This window comes from Varroa destructor, unplaced genomic scaffold (assembly GCF_002443255.2).
Source record: "Varroa destructor unplaced genomic scaffold, Vdes_3.0 BEIS01000002.1, whole genome shotgun sequence".
Lineage (NCBI taxonomy): Eukaryota > Metazoa > Arthropoda > Arachnida > Mesostigmata > Varroidae > Varroa > Varroa destructor.
Genome location: NW_019211455.1, coordinates 15,766,676 through 15,792,414, shown reverse-complemented (window position 1 = coordinate 15,792,414; position 25,739 = coordinate 15,766,676). Strand labels below are relative to the sequence as shown.

At 38.9% G+C, this 25,739-nt stretch overlaps 3 protein-coding genes and 1 long non-coding RNA gene across 8 annotated transcripts; 2 read left to right on the top strand and 2 right to left on the bottom strand.

The window, feature by feature from the left end:
• Positions 1–395: 395 nt before the first annotated feature.
• On the bottom strand, positions 396–1,724 carry LOC147757435 (uncharacterized). Its single transcript, XR_015321649.1, has 2 exons — positions 1,609–1,724; positions 396–903 (listed from the first exon to the last, which is right to left on the bottom strand). It is a non-coding gene; the product is annotated as an uncharacterized LOC147757435 (long non-coding RNA).
• A 25-nt stretch (positions 1,725–1,749) lies between these two features.
• On the top strand, positions 1,750–8,025 carry LOC111245385 (tubulin gamma-1 chain-like). Of its 3 annotated transcripts, none has more exons than XM_086980699.1 (9): positions 1,750–1,935; positions 4,119–4,257; positions 4,399–4,561; positions 4,766–5,064; positions 5,466–5,485; positions 5,845–6,023; positions 6,592–6,873; positions 7,325–7,396; positions 7,824–8,025. In XM_086980699.1, the coding sequence occupies exons 1-9, from the start codon at positions 1,887–1,889 to the stop codon at positions 7,842–7,844; spliced, it is 1,224 nt and encodes a 407-aa protein (XP_086836825.1). In that variant the 5' UTR covers positions 1,750–1,886; the 3' UTR covers positions 7,845–8,025. The 3 variants fall into 3 exon arrangements, with proteins under 3 accessions (XP_086836825.1, XP_022649421.1, XP_022649422.1); XM_022793686.2 differs by having other exon boundaries at positions 5,322–5,485; XM_022793687.2 differs by lacking the exon at positions 1,750–1,935 and adding an exon at positions 2,027–2,043 and having other exon boundaries at positions 4,452–4,561; positions 5,322–5,485.
• A 2,710-nt stretch (positions 8,026–10,735) lies between these two features.
• bug (thioredoxin domain-containing protein bug) lies at positions 10,736–15,345 on the top strand. 3 transcript variants are annotated; one of them, XM_086980700.1, is made up of 2 exons: positions 10,736–11,387; positions 14,093–15,345. In XM_086980700.1, the coding sequence occupies exons 1-2, from the start codon at positions 11,279–11,281 to the stop codon at positions 14,941–14,943; spliced, it is 960 nt and encodes a 319-aa protein (XP_086836826.1). In that variant the 5' UTR covers positions 10,736–11,278; the 3' UTR covers positions 14,944–15,345. The 3 variants fall into 3 exon arrangements, with proteins under 3 accessions (XP_086836826.1, XP_086836828.1, XP_086836827.1); XM_086980702.1 differs by lacking the exon at positions 10,736–11,387 and adding an exon at positions 11,416–11,696; XM_086980701.1 differs by lacking the exon at positions 10,736–11,387 and adding an exon at positions 11,733–12,377.
• A 797-nt stretch (positions 15,346–16,142) lies between these two features.
• slim (scruin like at the midline) lies at positions 16,143–24,856 on the bottom strand. The gene is made up of 6 exons (XM_022789446.2): positions 23,912–24,856; positions 19,083–19,283; positions 18,738–18,913; positions 18,302–18,532; positions 17,539–17,820; positions 16,143–17,176 (listed from the first exon to the last, which is right to left on the bottom strand). The coding sequence occupies exons 1-6, from the start codon at positions 24,081–24,083 to the stop codon at positions 16,964–16,966; spliced, it is 1,275 nt and encodes a 424-aa protein (XP_022645181.1). The 5' UTR covers positions 24,084–24,856; the 3' UTR covers positions 16,143–16,963.
• Between the last annotated feature and the right edge of the window lie 883 nt (positions 24,857–25,739).

Genomic DNA, 25,739 nt, shown 5'->3' with positions numbered 1-25,739 from the left:
CCATACATAACAATTATGCAACTACGGCCAACCCTTTGGGACAATGTAAAGTATATGAAGAGTACCATCGTGATGAAAACAGGCCCGTCATAAGTGCAATAAGACTTTCGATCCACATGCAGTTGTGTAATTAGTTTTGCTTAACGAAAGGGAGACGGGTTCTAGCAGCAGGCTTTATGGGCGGACATTCCACATTCTTCCCTCTATCTAGAACGTTAGCAGGTCATGAATTCCAATTTCTTCGTTTTGTCAGAACAACGTACAACTAAGTTTGTAAAAGAAAAACGGAGTTCTTTTACCTTGTCATATGTTACAGTTTGTTCTCGGGCTGTATAATTCGCGCAAGGCTTTAGATTTCCTTTGCGATTTCAAAAGAGAGAAGAGAGAGCAGAAGATCTATTACTACTCATTTATTATGCATCTTTACAAATATATGAAAAATTGCCAAGCTCTTATAGATTTGTAGCTTGTCGACCATCATTAGTCTTGTTGTTTCTTGACATTCAGTCGAAGGCCAGCGGGCCTCTCCAACTGGCCTGGCCTCTCCTGCAGAGTCTGGTTGGCGATATCTAATGACACGTTGTTAATACTGGCAGTGGCGTTGTAGGCCTTTAGCATCGAACTTCTTTCAAATTGATTGGATTCTTGTTGAGAAAATCTTGTAAGACATAGAAGTTGCCTTATATTCGAGAAGTTTTTGACAACTGAAGCGGGCGAGAGAGTAGAAAGCATGAAAAAAAACGAGATTGTCGGTATCTTTCTTGTATCACACGATAACTAGGAAGTCTTTTCAAAAACCTTGCTTACATTTCTATGAAGCAAGAGGTCCTAGTTCGATTCAGGACGCCTCATTAGTCAATTGTGGTACAAGCAAGGCGGATATATTATATAGATCTGTGACACCTGAAACAGGGATTAAAGATAGATAACGGAAGTCAATAATTGAAAAATGAATCCTTAAAATTAGTTTCGACGATACAGCGCTAGATTGCTCAGCAAAGTTCATTTTAATTAGGAACAGCTGTTGCTTTGATTTTTTTTCATATTTCAATCGATTCTTGTCGGTCTTGCCTGCTCTTGTTTCGCATCCCAGTTGACGATTTTTAAGTAACGCGTATTTTCAACAATAGTAGTAAGTACAGTCTTTGCTTCACACAATTTGTGTAACTATACAGGCCTTCCAGCTGCTATTACCTAACATGCCACTTATATCTCTCTTGATGTAGTACCAGTTTTTCGAATTTTCGCTGTATCTCATACACAAATTACTGCAAACGATGCTCCTAGGAACATGCCGCGCGTAGCTGTATTCTCTCAAAAACCTTAGGCAGTAAAGGACAAACCTGGGAACCATTTTATAAATTATCCGGATCTTGAAATGGCACTAAATAGGTCTGAATCTTTTTACAAAGTAATCTGCTTCATCCAGCTCTGATTGGTTTTCTATTTAGTGAATATTTAAGTCTAGTTAGTGTTTCTCTATATATATATATATATAGAAACACTAGCGTAGCTAACATGCAGATTACCTAATACGTTATACTATAGTTATATCGTGTCATGACACCACCAAAGAAGTATTTCTATGAAATTACTTAGATTTCGCACCCAGCTAATTCACAGTGTGCTCTCCAGGACTCGCTTTGAAGGCTCAGGAACGACTGTGTTAGCTTGTGGTACCTAACAGTTCGTAACCCGCCGTTGTGGTACATTTTTGACACGCTTTCGAATGAAAACAAAAAGTGATTTCAGATCCGTTCAGTTCCGCGCCAACTCTCCGAGTTGAGTTCTTCTGTGACAGAATTCTACAGTCAAACTTTTACCCGTGGTAGAATTTCAGCGATTTGGGCAGCGGTGCTGCAGTGTCACCGTGGCCAGTTTTGACAATGTCTCGCCAGATAGTGACTATTCAGGCGGGCCAATGCGGCAATCAGAGTGAGTTCTCCACATGTCGACTATCCACTGTGATAATCATTGTGCATAACTATTCGTTATGAAAACATATGAAACTCTCTTTACATAGCAAGTCATTCATTCAATAACGCAAGTGTTCATTTAAGTCATAGAAGCATTCAATAACGATTTTATTATCTATTTAACTGCATGCAAAAATTTTTAAAAACCAATGTTCAGTGCTGGAAGGACCTACAATAAAGTCATACGGACAAAGTATAGTGTTGAATTATGCGAATGCCATCTCCCGCAAACACGGTTATTATACAAGAATATAGATTAAGAAACAATGTGGTAATGATGCCTTGATCGAAAAAGATTATTAAACTTTAAATTCTGAAACACGTGCTTGAAAATATAAGATCATCTCATGAACTTTATAATCATAAATATAAATTCAGTATGTTCTGCATTGGTGGTCAAGCACAGGTAGCATCCATCATTCAGATGATTTATAGTAAATAATTATCATTTCATATTATGGGTATTTTCCGAAGTATTTCATATGTCATTTTTGAAATTTGCAATAAAATATATATTCTAAGTACAGAATAGCCATTCATGCGCGGATCCGCTCATATTTTGTCGATCGTAATATTCTATTGAACTCGAATGGCTGCAGCCATTTGAGTTCAATAGATGCTTTAGATGAGAGACTTTGGGATTGGATCGCATCAACTATTGCTGGACTGAAAGTCTCAAGTCAGCGGAATATAAATTCCTGGTCGCGTATCAGTCACAACGGCGTATATATTCTACATAACACATATTAATGACACGCTATGACTATTATAGATCATCACGATCCAACCTTGCTATTTCAAAACACAAGTCGAAACGCTGCAACCCAGATATTTGGATGAGGAACATTTCTACCAGACTTAGGAAATCTTCTCTATGATATCAGAAATGTTGTAGAGTAACCGATTAAAGGACAGCAAAGTTCATTTAAACGGAGAAGTGAGAAAAGCACGAACGTCCGAAGGTTACGATGATAATAATAATGGAAGTGAAAACCAAGAACTTCCGACTAATGATTTCGTTCAACTTTCTTCTAAGTTCCCAACGAAGCTGACCAAATGAAAGTCATAAATTGTATCCGTGTGAAAACCGAGTGGCCCTTTCAAGCTTACACTGGGCAGTGGGCTACCATTAATTGTCTCAATGTTAACAAGTTTGCATCTATTTAAGGAATAATTTGCTTTATCAGAAAAGCTGATATAATAGGGTTAGTCTTCGAATATATAAGCTACTGTTAAGGGCCCATTGCATGAACAAGTCCATCTCAAAGAACGAGCAGCTAATGTGCAGATGAATTGCGAACAACGCGAAGTATAGTAGTAACGTCAAACAGACGCGCTTGTATTGTTTTTGCTTCGATGTGAACTAGATGATGAAAAACCGCAATTGTAATCTAAAGTTTTGTAGTCATTATAATTTGGTGTTCTAATTCATTTTACAACTATTTGACACGCTATTTGGTTTTTCTGAAAAGTGCGGACACCACGTAAGAGGGCAGCGTTTGATATCTCGAAGGGCACTCCATTCGTCTAATTGCTTCATTGTGGCAGGAGTATATGTAGAGATTTAAACAACTCTTAAAAACCAAGTGAATATGCACAAGGGCCACAAAAATATTTTTTTCGAGCCATTGATGTGAGTACGCTATTTATTTAAGTTTGCAGTTAACGGAAAAAGGATATACTAGCATAGCGAAGTCAGTAGACTTTAACGCCTGGCAGTCTGACTAATTACATTTATTGTTAGTGCATTTAGCTACTCACGCCACCTAATCTGTTAGTGTGGCCATGTGTCCATGTTGTTCCTCTACGAATCTCTACGAATCCTTGACGTACATGTCTGACACATCAATAGGAGACCATGGATCATATATATACAAATGTTTATCATGTATGTCTTTATACAGAGTCTTGCAGGCTATATAATTTCAACTTTAGGTTGTATAACAAAGATGTATAACTCTTTGTTTTATCTATCTAGATTCTGTATGCGTTTGATAATTGTGAATTGATAAGACTCATGCGACTAAAGGCCGTTACTTTACACCTAATTAAATGCTCTGTCTTTCACTGCCGGCTGTGCATACTGAATATTCACTGTTTAGATCACAATTCTATTGGTGTTTTACATTTCTATTTCTCTAGTTGGATTCGAGTTCTGGAAGAAGCTATGTCAAGAGCACGGAATCTCGCCACAGGGTATCGCCTTGAACCCAGATGATAACATCGGAGACTGCAAGGACGTCTTTTTCTATCAAGCAGATGATAACCACTACATTCCCAGGTGCGTTCGGTAGAGAATGGAGAAGTGTCACTCAAATTTTGCTTTCGCATGGCATAAGCAATAACAAGCATTTTCTATAAAAAATATCTGTATATATATATTCCTTGAAACAACTGATGCTTTGCCGTGGTTGGATTTTAGGTCGGTACTTATTGACCTGGAGCCACGTGTGATCAATACGATTTTGAATTCAGAGTACGAGCGATTGTACAATCGTGAGAATATTTATGTCAGTAAAGACGGAGGTGGTGCCGGTAATAATTGGGCTTCCGGCTACAGCCAAGGAAACAAACTAAGCGATGAGGTGCGTTCACAACACGATAATTATGCCTATACTAACACTTCTGTCCATGACAATGTTAGTAATAACGGCAATTCATGATAAATCGTACCTGACAAAAATAGTAATAATAATTCATGAGAATTAAATGGTTGATATTTAATTGTGAGTTACAGTGAATCCTTTTATCGCTTCATTGGTGCTAACTGTTGTTTCTTTGTTATGCAGATCGTCGATATTCTTGAGCGCGAAACGGAAAATGTCGACTCACTAGATGCGTTCGTTCTTTGCCATTCCATCGCTGGAGGTACGGGCTCCGGCATGGGGAGCTACCTTATCGAGCAGGTTAAAAATCGCTTTCCCAAGAAACTCATTCAGACTTATTCAGTGTTTCCCAATCAGGACGACAGCGCTGACGTTGTCGTTCAACCGTATAACTCGATGCTCACACTCCGGAGACTGATTGAGTTCGCCGATTGTTGTATCGTCCTTGATAATACAGCGCTCAACAGAATTGCTTGCGAAAGGTAGGCACTACACTATTTTTAGAGTCGCTGAACCACTTCCAATCTAAAACTGGACACCTTTTAGTGTAAGGGATCGTTGCGTTGTCGTTTGTTACACTGCCCACGGGGAGTCGTCGAACATGTGTGCACGGGCTTTTTCTTTTTTTTTCTTTACGATTAATTAAATTTTAGATTTAACTTCAAGTAAAGAATTCGAAAACCACGCTGTGTATTGAGCCCGTGCAACGATGATTTTATGCTGGTCATTTTTATTACAGATTGCATATCCAAAATCCGTCGTTTGCGCAAGTCAACAATATGGTCTCCAATATTATGTCCCTGTCCACAGCTACTATGCGCTTCCCTGCAGCGTTATATACTGATATTAAATCACTGCTTTTCCCCCTCATTCCTGTGCAAAGTCTTCATTTTTTAATGACAGGTATGTACATTTTCTAACGTTGTCTGCTCCATGTATCCTTGTTAATCAATTTTATTAAAAACTCTTTATTCCTCATAGGTTGTACATTGTTGAAAGGCGTGAATTAATGCTCATTGTAATGGATTGCTTAGATTTCAGTAGGAAACAAAATTCACTAATTTGCGTTTTATTAGTATAGTACTACATAAAGTTAAAATATATAAATAGCCACCACACTACTGTTGCGAAGATTCACAATAGTTCAGATATAAATTAAAAAGCAGTTTATCCTGATCCAAAAAACACAGTTAAAACTAAACTTAGTCATAGTGGTCTCGATGTTTATTTTTTCGTCTTTATTATTTCAAATTGGATTTCAGGTTTTACTCCACTGATGATCAATGATCAGGAACAAGCAGTTCAACGCACAACGGTGCTCGATGTGATGCGGCGACTTTTGCAACAAAAGAACATGATGGTTTCAACTAACTTCAATGTGAATCAACACTGTTACGTCAATCTATTGAATATTATTCAAGGCGACGTTGATACATCTGACGTAAGTCATTATTTACAGAATTTTAGTTCGACAAACTTATTTTTTTTGTTTTGGCGCTATATTTGACACATTCTGCTACTCATCTGTAATATATATACCACTATTGGTAATGTTTACCTAGCACTAAAGTCCGTTATCGATCCTTGCGCGTCAACTTGGCCTCTATCTAAGGCTGACTCAATCCGCGTATTATCTCTTAATTGTCGGCCAACGCGTCATGCGCGTTGTATCAACGCGTCGATCTGGGTCGGATACCGACTTGTAAATTATGTTCGTCAAACGTGGCAGGATTGGTCAGTTAAAGGCCTACTCAATCCACCTCGACATTTTGAAGACGTCAACTAAAGGCTAATTTGAACTGACAGAGGGATTGCTTTAACATTATGTTGTGATTTTTTTAAGCCTAATGACTATGACCTAACCGGAACAATCTGTGTTATAAAGGTTGGCACGAATGCAATAATATATATCGCACTAGATTTTGGCAACATGTGACATATTAACTTAATGTTCATAACGATGTTAGAACGCTACAGTTGTCTGAATTGATCTACCCTGGTTTTTTTAGCTCCACTCATCACTCACGCGTCTTCGGGACCGTCGCTATGCAACGTTTATTCCCTGGTCACCAGCTGGAATCCGGGTGTGCTTAGCTCGTCGTTCGCCCTACGTCAAGACACCCTTCCGTGTTTCGGGTTTAATGTTGGCCAATCACACATCGATATCGACACTCTTCCAAAAGACATTACAGACTTATGAGAAGTTAATGAAACGTGGCGCGTTCATTGAGCAATTTAGGAAGGAAGCGGGCAACGTAGATGTTATTGCAGAATTTGGCGCCGCCAGAGAGGTAAGTGTTGATTGTGTTCTGTTTCATCAAAAGTGCTCAAAGTCATATATACTAATCGGTAAAGGAGATTCTTGCTTTAGTTAAGGTGAGCTAGGTTAACGACAAACATGAGCAAATTGATATTGTTGAAAACTGCACCATTGTAGTATCTTCTTTTTCCATCTGCTTAGTGTCTACTACTATTGCTGGGTATTGTCGTGGCTATGACCCCTCTTATGACCTGCTTAATTATAGTTCGCGTGATGACGGAGTGGTAACATTTGCTAAATTCAAAGACACGCGAAGTACTTTACGGTTGAAATCGAACGTAGTCAACCTCAGTTTGTGTGGAGGCCAGCAGTTTGGAACGATGTTGGCAGTGTACATGCAAAAGGGATGTTTAACGGTATATATCAAACCATGTACCTATATACGTGTATCGAAATAATCGTAAAACACATGTTCCTTTCAGGCTGTTATGAGTGCCATTGAAGATCACACTGCAGCAACCCAAAGGGATTTTAACGAGCATTACAGGAAGAAGGTAGGTAAAACTTTACCTTTTATTTACACACATGCGAGTTCAACCTTAAAATCATTTTCATAGGACAATTTTAGTCATAGTAGTGTTTAGTAGAAGCATAAAGAAATGATTTATTCTGACGCATCAATCCTCAGTTAACGAATTGGTCTGGTCTATTTGTCTGATAGTACTTATTCAAAGACGGCCAAACTTAAAGTTATACGCAACTGAATTGCATTGCAAATTGAGGCAGATTAATGAACCCAGAAATTAATTCAACTCGATTCATCAAGCTCTACAGCACAGGTTTCACGAATAGAAGCTTTCAGAACACGGAAGTGCGAATTTGAATAAAAGTGAAAATCTGATTAGTTTTCCTGAACAATCGGTTTGAATTGTTCAGTGATTTCTCCTAATCCATTCTATCTTTTGGCTGTACGTATTGCAGTGTATGGGTCGGCAAGAATAGAAAATACCATATAAAGAATGCCACTAATTCTAATTCTGAAGAGATAAACTAACTGGAAAGCAGCTCGTGAAAACTAAATGGTGTTTTCTCTTTTTGTTTAACTTATTTTTCAATAAAATATTACTAATGTACATATTATTCAATAATAAAGGGTATTGACTATGGGCTGTAGTGAACGTAATTCTGCTATGGCCTTTATTTTAGACATGTTTTACTGTTTTTCATTTAAAACGAATTATAAAAACTTATTCGAGCTTGGTGATATTACGCAACTGCGGTTTATTCTACAGGTATGCCAAAAACTCAAAGGTCCAATGAAGTCAGTATAGATGATACTTTATATAATAGAACGACTGGAACGGGTCACTGCGTCGCGAATTATGGAGAATCCTAATTAGAGTAAATCATGCCATCGCCAAAGGTTTTTACTGTAGGAGGATTTCTTTATTTCATAATAGCAAAACTCTTACTGAAATCTCCAAAATTGCTTTCAAGCAGTAGTTCGCATTAGACATCGTGACAAAGGTGCGGAATAATAAGACATGTATTTGGCAGGAGGTACTTCTTCATCAGCAGAAAAATGCAAGAAGTAGATTGCTTATTTTTCATAGCATCTAGGACGCTTATCATTGAATAAGCGACCTGAGCATGCTTTAGGTACATTTCTGCATTTTCTGCGCTTTTGCTCTTCGCAGCATCTGCTTTAAGTTGTTCTCATACTAAAATTTTAAGCTGATTAGCTAACCGTCCAGTATTGGCGCACGGTTACGGTACTTTCGCTATCTCAAGAGAGCCATTAACCGGCGCCCTTTGTTTTTTTGCATTTTAAGGGAAGGCACATTTTACAAAGAAATCGTTGCCGTTTATGGTCATATTGAATGTGCATACAATCCATCGAAAAATCCGGGTTGTACAAGTTATATTTGTCGGTTAAAATATCTTCATTAATAGGCGTGCGTTCCAACTTAAATTAATAGTTAAAGTAGGTGTGAGCCGTTAAAGCTACAAAAAAAATTAGTGAATTATTAAATTTTCGGTAGGAGAATCATCGAAACGTTCTTTACTTGGTTGTGGCGCTATAGTAAGTAGTTGACATATATTTTACTGATTTGTTATGTTGGCAAATATATTGACAAACAGAGTTCAATCATTTCAAAGTTTCCATTTGCTAAGTGATTAAATCACTATAAAATAATCAAGTTATTGTATATCGACCTATTCTATTACGTACTATACTCATGAGCAAATCTAATTTAGTCTGTGTCACTTTTTCACATAAAAATAACTGATTATTGTTACAGTCGTCCGAATCTTCGATGTCATAATAAGGGGAATCACGCTTAATATGATATGGAAAATTCATATTTCAATGATCCCATCCAATGGAATGTCTGGCAAGCCAAGCTTTGCTTTCACTGAACGTATGCCTAAGGATGCTATTAGGCTGTGATTAGTCTTTTGTTTGCCAGTTACTGTCTTTTTTATGCTTTATGGGCGAAATTACACTGCAGGATCGGTTAAACCCATGATAAGGGCGCAGGGAGATTAGCCTTTATGGCCACGCTGTAATATTTGCCATGTCAAAAAGGTAAGGCGGATCGTTCCGTGTTCAATACTGCCGTTAGAAAGCGTGGCACGAGATTGATTTGGTGGTCGGTCATATGTATACAGCAGACTTTAAAAGGAAGTCTATGTTCAGGACCTGAATGTCTGCCCATCATACTTAGAAATCATGATATCGCCATGTTATGGCAATAGGCTTGCATGACAAAGAATATGGGTACCGAAAGCAGTAACAAAAAAGGGTCGCGTCAGTGGGTGTTTCTTATTTATTTAGAATGTATTTCAGCGCTTTCATTCAGCATTTCCTCAATTCCATCTCGCTGTTTGAACCACTCGCGCACACTCGATTTATATATAGAGCTAACCTGTAGACAAACTATGTGCAATATTATTGAAAAGGGTCGGAATAATTTAATAAGCTATTCATAGCGATTTTTAAGACAGTTTTGAAGAACTAGCGCATCTTTCACAAAAACGTTGAAAAAGTCACGGAACTCCGGCTAAATCTGCTACTTCTTGCGCTGTGTGCGCTTGTTGCTGTATTCTTCACAGATAAAGATGCCGTTGAAACATAACGTAAAAAATAGGTAATGACTCTTTTTTATCGGTATTAAGTATGCCGTTTGGGTTTCTCGCAGGAGGGATAGTGTTATCCAGGTAGGTACCCAAATACCCAGTATTGCACATTTGAGTCATTTTTCGAAAAAAAACTATTTTCAGGTAACCATGAATGTTACCAGAATTACTTTAGCGCTTTTTATTAGCGTTTCACAAAGCTATTAACCCTATAAATACATAAGAAATGAGGGTTAACGTTTTGAAACGACATACTACATATAGTTAAAAAAATAAATGTATTACTTTATAAATTTGTACGTAAGTGTTGTTACGAGCGCAGATTATCTGTCTTTTGTTTAATGAACATATAAATCAATAAAAATTTGGTCAGCTATTCTAGTTCAGTACAGGTAGCTACTAAGTAACAAGTCAATAAAGCTCGTTATAACCTAGAAATGTATACACGAGTATATGATAATTTTGCCTGCCCACTTGTCCGCTATACTGTGCTCCCTGTATGTTTTATCAAAGCATTGTACAGATCGCCCTTCCACAAATGTTTGAACGGTTAGATATGTTACCAGCAGTACAAATGATCCCAGCACCATATACGTTGACTAAATAGCTTAAAAACATCTCATTTAGTGATATTTTCCACAACTAGTGCATATTGCACACAGTAAATAACAATACTAACAGTGTCACCATCACGGACTTTGTGTACGTCACGCGTCTGCCTACGAGTGGGTATGTGTGCGTGAGTGTGCTTAAAATGCCAATGCATCGATTGGGATTAAATCGAACTTTAAGCGGTTTGTTTCTCATTAGCAATCCCTGCAAGTGATAAGAACATGTATGTACATCAGTTTATATTGCTCACATTGTGGACGTTGTGGCTATCACTGCAGTGTTTACTAGTTCGGCCAAAATTGTCGCAACTGTATTCGTATTATCATCAATTTGATATGAAATTCACTTCATAGTAAAGCGAAACTGAAATTAGTGCCCAGTGATATCCAGTTTATGTATGCATGTACGTCCGTCTGTTTTGTAACCATGAGCCAACATAAAGCATTACTGCTGTGTTGACCCTTTGCTGTCTGCAATTATCATCAACGAGTGTCGCGCTTTCCGTATCAAATAAAACTATCTTGCGTAATCGCCGACACTTGTTTGCACTCGAGAATAAAAACTGAAATACCATCCAACAACCCCCCGTCTGTCCTGTATATGTATATATATATATATATACATATATAGCAAAAGACGAATTACGGAACCGGGTGTTGCCATATTTGTGCGAAGGGCTACATATGAAATGTTGCGGTCATCCGCCAGCCCGAAGGACTGCAGGGACACCGAATACGCGTAGCCGCGTGCTAGCCATATCAGGTCGTATCGTCGATGATCTCATCCAGTTCGGTAAGTTGGAACACAGGCTCGTAATGTGTCCACTGATCGCAATCTCCCGTTATATTGCATACGCATTCATTTGATGGCAGCATGCGGGACAGTACTGTGATACTTAAAAAGTATGGTACGGCTGTTTGCGAAGAGAGGTTTGACCATGAGCGGAGAAAAATATGCTTAGCACGCTAAAGCGACCAGCGCGCATGGCCTGCACTTGAAGGAAATTTTCAAGTTAGATTATTATATCAAGTAGACGCTGCCGAACCGACAAGAAATTAGCTCACACAACTGCTGTTACTGATCCTGTGTTGTCCGGCAACGGTAAGAATCAGAAGATAAGGAGCTAGATCAGGAATTAGTCAAGTTAATTTGTCTGACTTTAGTTATTAGAATACAAGGGCAATAAAAACGTGTCTCTTTCATATTACACAGTGAGACTTAGTACTCATGGTAGTAGCAGCAGTTGAAATTCAAGTCAATTTATCTTATAAAATTTTAACGACGAAAAACGATTGCTGCTGGCTTTTTCTTATAAGAAACAGTTTTAGTATGCCGTAATGTATAATATGACAAATATGTCGATGTCTTTATTTATTTAACAAGCAAGTTGATACAATGCGAGGAGTCTGCTGCGGTTTTGCAACATTGAATCCAATGGATTCTAATAAAATTTTTTCATTGAAACAATGGCTTTGGATAGTGCTAACGCACGTCATAAAAAGTATGAACAATGCTTTATAACGATCATAACGTCGGAAATAGATATTATCACATTTTTGCAATCCGCCAATGACTGTCAGTAAAGTAAATTTGCCACGGTTTCGGTATTGCCTATTATCGGAAATAGTTTTAATATTGTAAAACTACAAACTCTTACACGCTATCAGTTACACACAAAGTGTGTCTACGCAGGCATTTTGATCCTCGTTGAGATGGAATCCCTCACCCCGCTACTCTTTATGGTTACAGATGATATACATTGTCAAATAGAGATCATCTCTGGTGAGCATACTCAGACTTCGTTGTTTTATTGACGTATATTTAAGATTACGTTACATTCCAAATCTTTGCGAACTTTGTGCAGGATCGTTGCCTATGCATAATGCTATGCATCCCGGCTATTGATCAGTAGAGTTTTTAGTTTGCTTATCTTAAAATGACGTGCCATTTGAGCAGAAACGTTAGAAATGTAATACAGAATTAAATCATTTGACAAATACAGCATGAATATTCTTGCAGCTCCACCCACGAGTACTCAAAGTGTTTACTGATTTTACCTAGGAACATTGCGTGTGTAATATATATACGTATCTATGGTGTCAGAGAAATAAATTTCTGTTTACAGACAAGGTTAACTAAGAATTTTTTGGGTTGCCGCCAGTATGACAAAATCGTCAAAGTTGTTTTTAAACACTACAGCTGGGTTTATATTACGACATAGGCAAAACTTGCAAAATTAATTTTTCGTAAGAAAGACTGTTGCTAATATAATTTCGCTGCCCGAGTTCAGCAGCACTCTGGAGACAAACTTATTGCTGCTCCTTAAAGTGAGCTAATAAAAGCAACATAGAAGAGCCTGTGCTGGAAGCCGTTTGCAGAGTAGCCCTGGATAACGCATTACCGAGCTTTTCTCGTATCAATAGATTTCAAATAAGCAAATGTTTATATTGTATGGTCTTGGCTAATGGGCCAGGGCCCTTAAAGTGGAGATAATTGCTACTGTTCGTTACATAATTTTATCGAATAATAATTTTGGCCAATATAGGTGTTGTGTCAAAATGTTGTAAGTCTATACCCTCTACACAATGCAACTTTTACACCAATTCAAAGCGGCTCTACTAATCATTACTGATTGTGTTTAAAACAACTAATGTTGCCCCTTTTAACCACCAAGGGAAAGGCTTCACATGCATAATTCTTTAGCACGCATACGCCGTGCCTATGGCATAAAGCTCAAAGAAGCATGAAAAACTCGGCGTTTAAAGCGTTCGCATATAGAAATCGCGAACTGCGTAAGTATCACATACAACCTTAAGTATTCGCTTTTTTTTTAGAACTTCAGGTGCCGAAGCCTTAGAGATGACGGATGGTTTTAAGACCATGGGTTGTATGGAATGCTTTATGGTCCTTTAAAGGACAATGCGTTGCGGTTTGTTAGGTTAACATGAAAACTTATTTATGTTTATACGTTGTCTCATTACCTATGTCAAATCAAACAACTAAATTGTGTGCACTTATTGTAAATAAAACTTGTTATAACACAACCCTTCTTGGATAGCATTTTGTCCTAGGATAACATCCCTAATTCCTGCCCGGCCTAGAAGAATAGCCCGCGCTCATCAGCGTTTGAAAATAGAAATGCGTGCATTCGTACACTGATCAGCTGTTGGCTCTCCAGCCAAACATGTTCTGGGTATCACTCGTTTACGTCTACAGAGTTTCTTGCTTAAGCTTCGTTTGTACAGAAGGCTTAGAAAGTAATTTAGTTTTTTTTTCTACGTGACAACATCAATCAGAAACCTTTCTACCACATAGTGCTCTGGAAACAATGAAAAAGACAGTAACTCCTCGATGACCTTAGTATCCAGTGGAATCTCATAATCTAGAACATGTGCGTTAGTTGACGTGGTACGTGGGTTTCACCGCTAAACTCCACCGAGTGCCTACTGTCATCACCACCATGTCACAAGGCATTACCCTGTTCGTTCTTTTGTTAGTGGGAAGCCCGTGTTACATGCAAGATTTGCAGGTCGACAGTGCTGTCTTCGACGGAAACGTCTCCACGGTTACGCTATCACCGCAAGAGAGCTTAGGTCTTCTATCACCACAAGTAATTGACGCAGTCAATTCATCGGATCCGGTAATTAATGACAGTGCGTTGGACACGGCGATTCTACCGATTAGTGAAAACGGCACCGATGCAGCCAGCAAATTGACTTCTGCCAGTTCAGCGGCTGCCACGGCCGATAGTCGCCGTGTTTCCTGTGCAGTACCGGAGATTGCCCACGACCGTTTGGTGATACTCAACGCAAGTGAAATTGCCGAAACGCTGTCAGCGGCGCGCAACGAATGCAGTTTACTTATTTTTTACTCTCCTCATTGCATGTTCAGCGCTCGCAGTGCTCCGTACCTCAACGGTATCGCGCGCTATTACCCCAACATATCTGTGCTTGCGCTGCAGATCAATGAATCGTCCACGGTCAACATGAAATACGGCATAGTGGCCATACCTACCGTTCTGTTGCTGCATAATTCCCGAGCAATAGCTAAATTGAACCATACGAACGCGACTTCACTAGACGTGCTGGCTGCATTTATTGAGAAACATACAGGGATACCGCAGGTCCAGAATATGACGCTGTTACCAGTCGATCGGATTGGCCCGCTTCCGTGTGAAGTAGTCGAAAGACCTAATTATCTTTTACTTGTAGCTTGGATTTTCACTATATTTGCATTCATCTACCTGTTGTTGCGATCGTCTTACGCAGCTAAAGCATACAACTGGTTCGTAGCAACTTGGCGAGAAGCACGAGAAGCCGAACAGGCCCAAAGGCCGCATCAGGACTAAGTTCGACAAGGAACACGGAGTGAAATGTGGAACGATAATATGGCTTAATGTTAAACGGAGGGTTGTATAGGCTGAAATTGATACCATGTCATTTACGTCATTTGTTAGTAAGAGCCACTTCAAGGCTCACCTGCTTCTATAAACGCAGTATGGCTTCTGTTGTTATTTAGTGCTTTTTGGAACAGGCAAAAAAAACAAATGTAGATAATCTACACATGTAACTTAGAAGGTGCGTGATGCTGGGTATCCGCGCTGTGAGTATGTATACCGCAGAGGTATTTGATGGAAATACAAGAAAAAAGAACACGGAACCTCTTCTGCGTAAACAGAAGACGGGTGCCCAATTCCTGTACATAAGTTGTGTTTATAAAAAATAAAATGTGTATATTTACAAGCTACCTACGTAGGTGCATACTGATTATAACTAAGCTATTTGGCTAGTTTGTGTTTCTTAATTTCTATTACATTCTCAAATAGTTTTTTTTCCATCTTTTTATGGCCAATATTTTTAGTCTTTGCTACGGGAAAACTCGAAGACTAGCAAAATTGGTTGCAGTACTTTTTTTAGTTTTTTAGTTTCCATCCTATTAAAACACGAGATTGGTAAAGCTTTCTTGAACAACAATGAGTTGCCCCAAGTAGCAGTTACACATTTAAATCAGGAACAACGTGCTTCACAATAAGAATCAACTTGCAGCCTAAACAACTTAAGCAACGTTCTTTTAAGAGAAAGAAGACGAACCCACACAAAAAAACTTCGTATAATTTAAGATGAACACAAGCCTAACCTTTTCGTTATTAAAGCACAAACATGAGATGGCACTTTCACTCATTTCTGTGCGAACAAAAACATTTTCTTTTAATCCAGAAACTGAAAAATTAATATAGGAGAATAGGAAAAATTAATGGTTAAAAATGCATAAATTAATTTGAACCTCAGTGCCTCTCATATATTGCTCTTCGTACCCAAGTTGTTTGAAATCTCTGTGCGTCGTCCTGGTATGTACATCTGCTTTCATTGGATTAGAAGCTATTACGTTGATGCACAACAACGACAATTCTAGACTAAGTTCTTCACGTTAATGGCACATGCTCGTATTTTATCCCTTAAAACAGTAACCCGTATAAAACGATGAAATAGATCCTAAATGCACAGTGTGGATTATACTACCCTTACCTTACGAACTAAGAGCACATAATACGTTGCAATCATAAACTATTTATTTCGTTAGCGCAGCGTTCGATGATGAGTGTAACTTTAGAACATGATGTACTTTATCCAGTCGCTGTATGCTTTTTATGTTTTCCTTTTACATGAAATAAATAAAGGCATACATGATATACAGCATCGTATCACAAATTTTTTCTGGTTATTATTAGATTATTTTCTTTTCCTGCATGCTCCACCTTTTCTTTTATCATAGTGCCAAAACCACTGTGAAGATGATTGCTCACGGCCATTCGCCCGTTCTCCTTTACGTAGGAAAACGAGTTGAATATATCATTCTTACTATGAACGCATTGGCCACACTCAAGGTCTGTCTGAAGGCTCATAGTTTCTCACATGCCACAGAGGTATCACTCGGCATTTACCACTGAACGTGAGTGTGTCTTCGGGACATCTGGTCATCTTTTTTTGTGTTTCAGCTTTGTTTTACCCACCAATACGTGGTGGCTGTATTGCGTAGTACTTGTTTAAAATCATATAGTCCTAAGATTTCGCCTGTACACAATCACACGCACACGTTTTGTCTTTTCTATCATGTCGAGTAAAAATGATAGCAGCTCCATTCAGTGGAACCTAGTCCTGTCTGATCTTACTGTTTTACTTTTTCGGCCTCTGACACTGATAAATTAACAATAACAGTCGAGCAGTCCGGAAGCCAGCTGGAAGCGTGGGCAATTCCAATTAGTTTTAAAGGCTAATGCAATAAACCTAGGAGGAAATCGTTTGTCTTGCACATATTCAACCTTCGTTAATATATTATTATTTATATTAAATATTTATATTATGTCAATACTAATGGGCAAGGAATTTCTTTTGAAGCAAGGGTGGTATGTGGAGCTCGTTCAGCTGCTTTCCGTAGGAGAGTTTCAGGCCTGGAAGAGTCCTCACCGCAGTCTCTATCGCGAGCTCCTGGAGCGTAGGGACGTCGACGTTCATTGCACACAGATCATTTGTTCGAAACTCACCATTCTCGACAACACCACCAAATACGTACATGCAACCCGTCTGAAACAACAAAACATCAACCCTCAGTTAGATAGCGACGAATGAATACGATTTCAAGAGAAAATATGTAGAATATTGAAAAAATACGCAAGGTTGAAACGAAAACCTTGTCTTCCCTGGCAAGATGGCCGCGTTTTTAGCAAGCGTAGAATCCAATAAACCAGTGAAGCTTGTCAATCAACGTTTGTCGAAATACTCATTCAAACATTTATCAAGCACGCTCATTAAATAGTTGATAAAGGAATTCATAAAAGATAATACTCCTGGTTCGATTTCTCGGTATCTGGACCATTTCCGGTGTCAATGCATTCCATAACATACAACTGATACACGACACGAGTATTTACGTTCTTCAAACTTACTGCTGTGATTGCGGCTGAATGGAAATACACTCGTTTAGGAAGTGTACAGTTAAGCCGATGCCATCGCAAAGTCGGTAGGTGCAATTTCCAGACGTCATCAAAGGTCTGATTTCTTTCGTCCACTCCACCAGTAACCACAACCCACTCGCCACAAGCTTGCTGCACAGCACTGTGACAACGCCTAGGCAAAGGTCGTTCCGGACCTTCGGTGTTATCGAAACCTAAGTAAGGCTCTGTTTGCTGGTAGCTCCATTTTAAAGTCTTCAAGTCGAAAGTCGGCATCTGCAAAAGAAAGCACCAATGACGATACGGCGACGTCAGAACAATCACATTTTTGTTAATATACCCTTATATCATACACGTGTCTAATCTAGTAAACTGATTGAGATTTGTGGTCAAGTGCTCACATTTCTTTACCAAATCATTGATCAAATATATCAACTTCATAGAAGGCAGCTCGTTTCTTAAAACTGCACGGGCTATATTTTTGCCGTATACACGATATGTTTCCTATCTAAGTCATCGTCTGCGAGTACTCTCAACTTCGGGTCGGTCTTCGAGGGAGTAAAACGGTACCATTGTTTTTTGCCGGTTTCGAAACTAGAGCTTGAATCAGCGCGTAGTTAGAAAAAAATTGAGGCATCCCAAATAATCGAATAATTTTACCATGAGAAAAAGTGCCTAAATGCGCCCTTGTGCAAGAATAGCGAGCAAATAGAGAAAAGTGAAAAATGATAAGAAAGAAAAATGCTACAGTACCAACCTCACTAAATCCGTAGACAAAAGACGGCGTGCCTCCGCCAAATACGTAGATCTTGTCATCGTATATAGCAATCTCATGTCGGTACCTCGCTGGAATGGAATCCTCATTCAGATCATCGCTGAGACGCTGCCATTGCCGCGTTCGCAAATCTAATCTGTGCACATCAATGGAATACACCTGACCGTCGGTACCGCCCACTGCGTAAAGGTAATCGCCGTGCACTGTGATAGCCTGAAATAAGCCAATATGCAACAATCTGAAGGCATAAGACCGCGGCAATTATAACCAAGAGTATCAGTCTTTAAAAGATGATGCCCGTGATGCCATCTAGGGCCAACGTACATATATGACCAAACAGAAATAAACACATTATATATTCTTCCATAATGAACATATATATATATTTTACAAATGGTTAAGTTAGTGATGTTCAGACCTGTCCATACAATCCTTCGGGAATCTCTCCGTAGGTTTTCCATCGTACCCAAGTCACAGCCCCGTCTTTATCTATATCATCCAAACAGCAAGCATAGACGTCACGACTTCGTATCTGTCCAAACGGTATTCCCGTGCCGCCCACCAAAAGCAGAATTTTGTTGTTAAGTAGTGTCGCTGAAATAGGATCATTGTTATGATTTAATTACTACTGTGATTTAATTAAAGCTGAACATTGTACAATATTTTTATTTACAGTGTCATTTATGGATCTGTATAGTACAATTTGCTTAACCCTTTTTAAGGATCACATTTTATTTACCACCAGAAGTTTGTTGAGACTTACCTGCACTGGACGCCACTTCCTTTGGGACATCTCCTTTAAGAGGTACTTTTGTCCATGCCTTGCGGAAGAAATGGAATCTCCAGAGTTCCGTGACAAGCCTAGTCTCACCGATATCCTGCGGTGCGTATCCTCCGAACGAATACAGACATTGATCAGTGCAGACAACACGATGACCCGATAGTCTCGGTGGAAATGCTTTTCCTGTAAAAAAGAAATAGTGCCAGAATACAACAACATAATTAGCATTATTAGAAATGGTCCGCCCTTACGGCACACCATAGGAAGCATGTGGACTCAAGGCAGTAACAATCAAACCAGTTCACCGCTACAACGGATTCTACATCGGATACAAGCGTAAGCTAAATCAGTTGTTTTCAATTCATACGTTGGATAACTGAAACAGATTTCCTTTTTGCAAGCAGATAAGATATAATCTTTATTTAGTTACATGTAGTTTCACGGGACCCGAAAAGATAAATACAGAAAGGGAAATTGAGACACGATAAATATCTTCTCTAAGCCTTGTCGTAAATGGCTAACTCATATATATATATATATATATATATATATATATATATATATATATATATATATATTTCCAGATAAATAGTCATTTGATTTGAAAAATATTTGCAGGGCAATCTAGTTAAGGTGAACATTTCTGCTCAGTACCCGTGTTGCTGCTAAAGCTACTGTTTGTCAAGTAGCGTCCCATTCAATATTGTCGAATCCCCAAACGCTGCAGCACAGCTGCCTAGCTAAGTAAGATTTCTACCTAATTATCTATGCGTACCACTAGATGAAATCGCTCATGCAGCAAGTCCTTCTGTTAAGCATTAGTAATTTCATAACAATAACATGTACATGCTTCCATTATCGCGTTTCATATGTATTCATTCAAACAATAGTGTGTTTGATACAGTGTATTATTGTCGAGGTAAAACAGAGGTGAAAAGAGACTGGTTTACATCGATTCATTCTTCTACTGATTACATATGGCTTAGTTGTAACGGATAGCGACCATTATAAATTATATCTTCGGATTCGGAACTCGAACAAATTGTCTAACAAACATCATTGAGCATCAATCGTCGCAAAGTCATCACAAAATTGGTGTGAAAAAGAGCGGCGTTTCCCTTTTCAGCAAACCAATACAAGTCTACCTCTATCTAGAAAAATCTTCCGCCTTGTTTTCTTATCGTAACAAGCAAATATTTCGTATGATACAGACTTGGCACTTCTGTAGGCTGTAAGGCGGCTGTAAGAGAAACGCAATTGATTTTTCAAACATGATCAAACAGAAGCTCTTCCGGTTCCTTTAACGGTGGTCCGCTCGAATTTATAAAAGCAAACAAAAAGGAAACGTCATTCATACAATGATCGATATTTCTGCGACTGAAAAGTTCCCAATCACACGACGCAGGGCAACGCCTTTGCAGTAGATCAAATCGAACATCAGTTGGCAAAAACTTGTAACCGACAACATCATAAGTGGTCGAATTGGCGTAATCAGTCAAGGGCGGTCAAATCGAAGTCGGATGTCAATCCAGGGAAGCTGGAGCAGCACATGACTGCATATTATTACATAGATATGGTACGGCCGCACACTATGGAATATGTATAGCACTGGGACCAAACGAGAGAACAATTTTTAATAGAGAATATAATTAGAACCGGGAAGAACATATATAACGACTGGTATGGTGAAATTAGTTTTGTCAATAGATACTCAGCTGTAGAAAAAATGTTAATAGTATTGATTTCCAACATATCTTATTTTCCAACATAGAGTATTGACATATGTGATATAAATGGGAAATTAATTGAGATAGAATTGTAAATAAAAATAATGCAAGACGATACGTCATGGCTGACTGAAAATGTTGACTGTTCATATGAATGTTCATATGTTCATAGATTGTTTATATTCAGGTCATTTTCTTCACAACGATGAATTAAAACATTGTGCTTCCAGTACAATTAAACGTATAATCCGTCTAACTTGCATCAAACGCATTATAGTCTACTTCATGAATGTTGCTATGGTAAATATGACCGATTTAAAAAAAATTCAAATTTTGAGAGATTCTACATTATCCAGGAACATGATAATTCTACCTGAATGTGTTTTAGCCGGTGAATGTCAACACTAAAATATCGAGATAAGGCTGGCCTACACATAATAGTAAGCAATAAAATGACGAAGCTATTTCAAACCCACCAAGTTACTAGTAACTGTTGAACTTAGTATGATCGCCGCTTGCCTGTCAAGTGCAGACAAAAACTAGTCCTGTGCCCGTAGCCATTGAATAATTCTAGTGCTATATGCGATAAATGTCATTAGTCCAAAAGAATCAAAGACGCAAGTATACCTGATAGCTTCATACGTTTTCAACAAATTAACAATCTCAAATTTTAGCAGAAGCAGCGTACCCTTTTTGCTATAACTTAATGCACTTCTGAATTAACGGAAACAGGCGACGCTATATCCGACAACGAAGTCCTCCTGCGTTTCTAGTATTGTACCTTTTAATGCCTTTGAACAGGGGGTGGTAAAACAGAAATGAGAACCAAACTGAAGAAGTTCAGTAGGTACACTAATCCTATCATAATCTTTCCTACCGTACCAGAACTTACGTAAGTTCTACTGCGCTATCATTATGCCACGATCAAGCTGTTGTGTACGTTGAACTTGACTTCGTATGCATTGCATTTCAAAATTGTTGCGATAGCTAAACTTTTATTCAATATAATCAGTTGAGCAATGTATACACATTTTATTCTACTACGAAGCAATAAAATGTTTCACAATGTTACGATTCTCTTTGATGTAATTCATGTTGCAGCACGTGAACTTGAAATCTCAATACCAGCAAAAGTACTTCGTCGAGTTGCTGCCAAGTCTAAGGATTGATCAGGAGTTCATAATGGACACTGGACCATTTCGCAATGATCGCACAATCCCTTATGCTGTTGACGTATTCATGGTACTGCCCGTTTTCGTAAAGAACGCAGACAGACTAGACGCAGGATTTTTGAAACGAGTCCAAATGCAAGAGACAAAAAAACCTGGAAACGGTCTACGACAATACCGACTGCAATAACCGTAGTAAAATTAGCGAATCGCTCCGACTTCTCTACCTTGTCACAGTCTTTAGTAAGAAGAAAAACAGTTTAACAGGTTAGACTACGAAAATCTCACACGGACTTCATCAGTAGACTTCGAGCGTAACGACTTCATACGATCAGATAATCCTATGCATAAGATCATATGATGAAGATCATTGCCACCATTGTAGAGTAAAAGGTGCCATTATTATGCAAATATCAGCAGTGTATTTGACCGAGATAGGAAAAGTTGCCGTAGCCAGATAGATCACTAACCATAGGAAAAAATTGCTTGGCAGTCACTAACGATGGTCTACAATAAGCGGATTTTATAATCCCTTGCCTTCATCTAGAGCGTGTGTACGTAATACACACTTGTGGCAAGCCGAATACCGGCGTGGTGTCTGAAGTTCGCTCTAAGTAACCACCGAGAATCAAACATGAGAAAAAAATTTTTCGGAAAGCGAACAGTATTGTTTAGATCCGAAAAACCATTCACAATTTTGAGATTCCGCAAATATGATCGTATGGTTATATGCCGTTTGAATGTTCTGGCAACAAAGAATTTGACATTTGCCAGAACTTTGAACCACTCATATCAGAACAATAGCAGACTTCTAGTTCACAAACATGGCGTGAACGAATTAAATAGGATATGTAGGGTGAATGAAGCTCAACACTCATAGTATATGATCTGAGCTTCTAATTATTTAACATTATGCGTCATGTTTTTGTACCCGATCAACATAAAGGGGTATTATTATGTGCTTCACAACTTAAGCTGGTGAATCTCTAGTTAAGGAAGCTAAGTATAGCTGGGACCGGTCTTCCCAACAACATACACTTTGTACCAGGTATGACTGAATAGCGAAACATAACAGGAAACACTAGGTTTTTGCAAAATCATTTTCACTCTTTGTTAGAAAATAGATTGTTTATGCTGCTCTAGCATAGCGTTAAAGCAAGCAGATCAATAACCATAGCTTTGAAAAAATCTAGTCAATCTCACGAGCTTGAAAATTTTGACCGGCACCGTGTGTTTAGATGACGTTAACGACCTGGGAAGCATATAACCATCTTCCTCTGATCAACTGCAGAATCTATTCTATGTTTACACAAAAGAACTATGTGATTTTGTAGTGGTCTTCGATGTTTTAGCCTAAATCATGTCAACGCATCATGTCACTCAGCAGACAAGACGTAATGAACTGCTAGTGCAGCAGCCATTGACAATGAATCTGACTGCTTTGACAAAACTTGGTCAGTTTATTTTGATGAACGACTGTGCGCTCGCATGTTTCTTAGAGATATGCTCAGTTCGCTCGTACGCTGTGCACGAATGTTACGTGGAGCCATACGTGGTGATTATTATTAGGAAACAGATGCGATTTTTGCACAATTCCGATTACAGCCAGCTAGGGTATTTCGGCTAGTGTCTAATGTCTATTAGTTAGTAATAAGCTGCGTCTATTCGTGATAATAATTGCCGATCCAGAATATATGTATTTATAGAATGTAGCAACATAAGCCCAATGACAGATCGCACCGCACAATCTGACCATACATGAATATTATGTTTTGCTTTATCGGTTTTTCAGCAAACGACAAACTTCACTAAGATTTCACCCGTTACGCTTGCTTATTTACTGGTCTTTCAATTTATTTTTTTATATTTCTCTATTTCACCCACCAAATACTAATTAGCTAACTTGCGTACGGACCTGTACATTGTATAATTGTTGGTGAGCTGTACGGTGCCGACATCATCTGGTTGGATGCTCGTGTACCAGTATTTGAGGAAGCAGCGGACCTATCTCCTGGGTTATCCCGTTGTAGCCGATCAGCCGGTAGCGAAGGGTCTTGCTGGTTGTTGCTGTTAGGCAGGGCGCACATGCGTATGGAGTTTTTGTTTCTCTCAGAGCTTGTTCTGCCGTTTTCGCTGCCGGCTATCGCGCATACGTTTTTATTTCGTATATTTCTAATCGCTGCGTCAGCTTTGTGATACAGGCCTTTTTCACTAACTCGACTGACGCGACAGAATAAGCGCAACTACACAGCACAAAAGAACGGCATACCCATACCCCGACAACGCAATCAATCCGAAGATATACCAAATTACACGCAATAACGTCTCGTTTCTTCACTCGTCTCTGCACCTGCTCGGCAGATCTTCCTCAATGCTATCACAAACAACAGGTTAAACGACAAGTCTCGTTAAAGCAAGGAGCAACTACTCGCTAAGAAGCAAGTTTTTGTTTGTTACCTTTTGTCGCATTCAAATTAAACACTGCACACGCCAGCAATAACTTCCCTGCCTTGTTCACACGTCGGCTACACACGCCGACACACTACGTAGAATTGAGTACTAATCGATCGACCATTGACAATGAGGTTTTAGCAGTCGCAAGTCTTTCTGGGCGTCGTGCGTTACCACGCGTTTCGGTCGGTCAACGGTGATGGTCGCGTATACCCAGTCGGTTTTTGACTCCGCGAGCAATTATCCTAGTGTTTGCTTCTAAGAGGACAATAATAACGACTGTCCAGGTCTGTGCTTTGTCGTTGACTAGGTGAGATACGCTAGTTGAGTAGAGAAACAAGTAGCCCGCCAACGCTTAAACACCCAGCTGCATCTAGCACTCCTTCGCGGTTCGGAAGATGATATGGCTGTGACCTTTTTCCCCGCTAGAAGCAGCGGGCAAATGAGAGGGTCTTGTAACAAGCGGGGTGACGCGGGGTCGTAGGACAGGCGGTCGAGAACTTGAACACTATAAACTGTGCGCGCGATAAATTCTTCTAGGACATGAATAATCTACGTAACTCAAAGCAAAGATGAGCTCAGTTAACTAGTTCGGTCGCGGAGTGTTTTAGAAGTAAAATAAATGGGTGACATGCTCTCAAAGATAGATCAGACTTATTCAATATGCATTAAACAAGAAGCCGGCATATTGACATCTACTAACTGTTTCATTATGATTTTAAAATTAACAAGTGCATAAGAGGTATTTAACTTTGCAAATTTAGTTTTTTTTCTATTCAGATTTTAATTGGACTTAACTTCAAATACTATGCCATGATGGTGGTTGTCACCGTTGTTATTCAGATATTTCTTTTCCGACTATTCATAGCACTTGCCGCATACAGACGCACAATTCGATCGTTACAATGATATAAACTCAATAAACAAAAAAATAAAAACAGTTTTTAAGGGATTTTTAGATTAGTTAAGCCTCCACTCATTGTACTGCCGTAGCCAAAAACTGTATGGCTCCAATCCAAAAAGTCGCTAGCGTAGTATTAAGTTGTCCTGTTAAAGGCAAACTATCGTGTTTTGTTATTAGTTTCAAGGGTACCAATCTGGCGCTCCTTGTACGCTACCTGATGATTCAAATATCAGTTGGTCGTAGCTATGACATGCAGATAATGGATCGGTCTATAAAGATGACAATTACCGTATGGAAGTGATTTGATACAACTATCGCTTGAAATCCGGACAAGTCCTATATTCGACTTGCATGGGTCTTTAAAATAGATAGAACAGAAGTACCTCCT

Coding starts and splice junctions, on each gene's coding strand:
- LOC111245385 (XM_022793686.2), top strand. CDS start 1,887: ATGTCTCGCCAGATAGTGACTATTCAGGCGGGCCAATGCGGCAATCAG. Junction 4,562..4,765: donor GAAACAAACTAAGCGATGAG/GTGCGTTCACAA, acceptor TTTGTTATGCAG/ATCGTCGATATTCTTGAGCG. Junction 5,486..5,844: donor TCTTCATTTTTTAATGACAG/GTATGTACATTT, acceptor ATTGGATTTCAG/GTTTTACTCCACTGATGATC.
- bug (XM_086980700.1), top strand. CDS start 11,279: ATGAAATGTTGCGGTCATCCGCCAGCCCGAAGGACTGCAGGGACACCG. Junction 11,388..14,092: donor CGATGATCTCATCCAGTTCG/GTAAGTTGGAAC, acceptor TTCTTTTGTTAG/TGGGAAGCCCGTGTTACATG.
- slim (XM_022789446.2), bottom strand. CDS start 24,083: ATGTGCGCCCTGCCTAACAGCAACAACCAGCAAGACCCTTCGCTACCG. Junction 19,284..23,911: donor AACAATTATACAATGTACAG/GTCCGTACGCAA, acceptor TCTTTTTTACAG/GAAAAGCATTTCCACCGAGA. Junction 17,821..18,301: donor TTGTCTACGGATTTAGTGAG/GTTGGTACTGTA, acceptor TTTCTTTTGCAG/ATGCCGACTTTCGACTTGAA.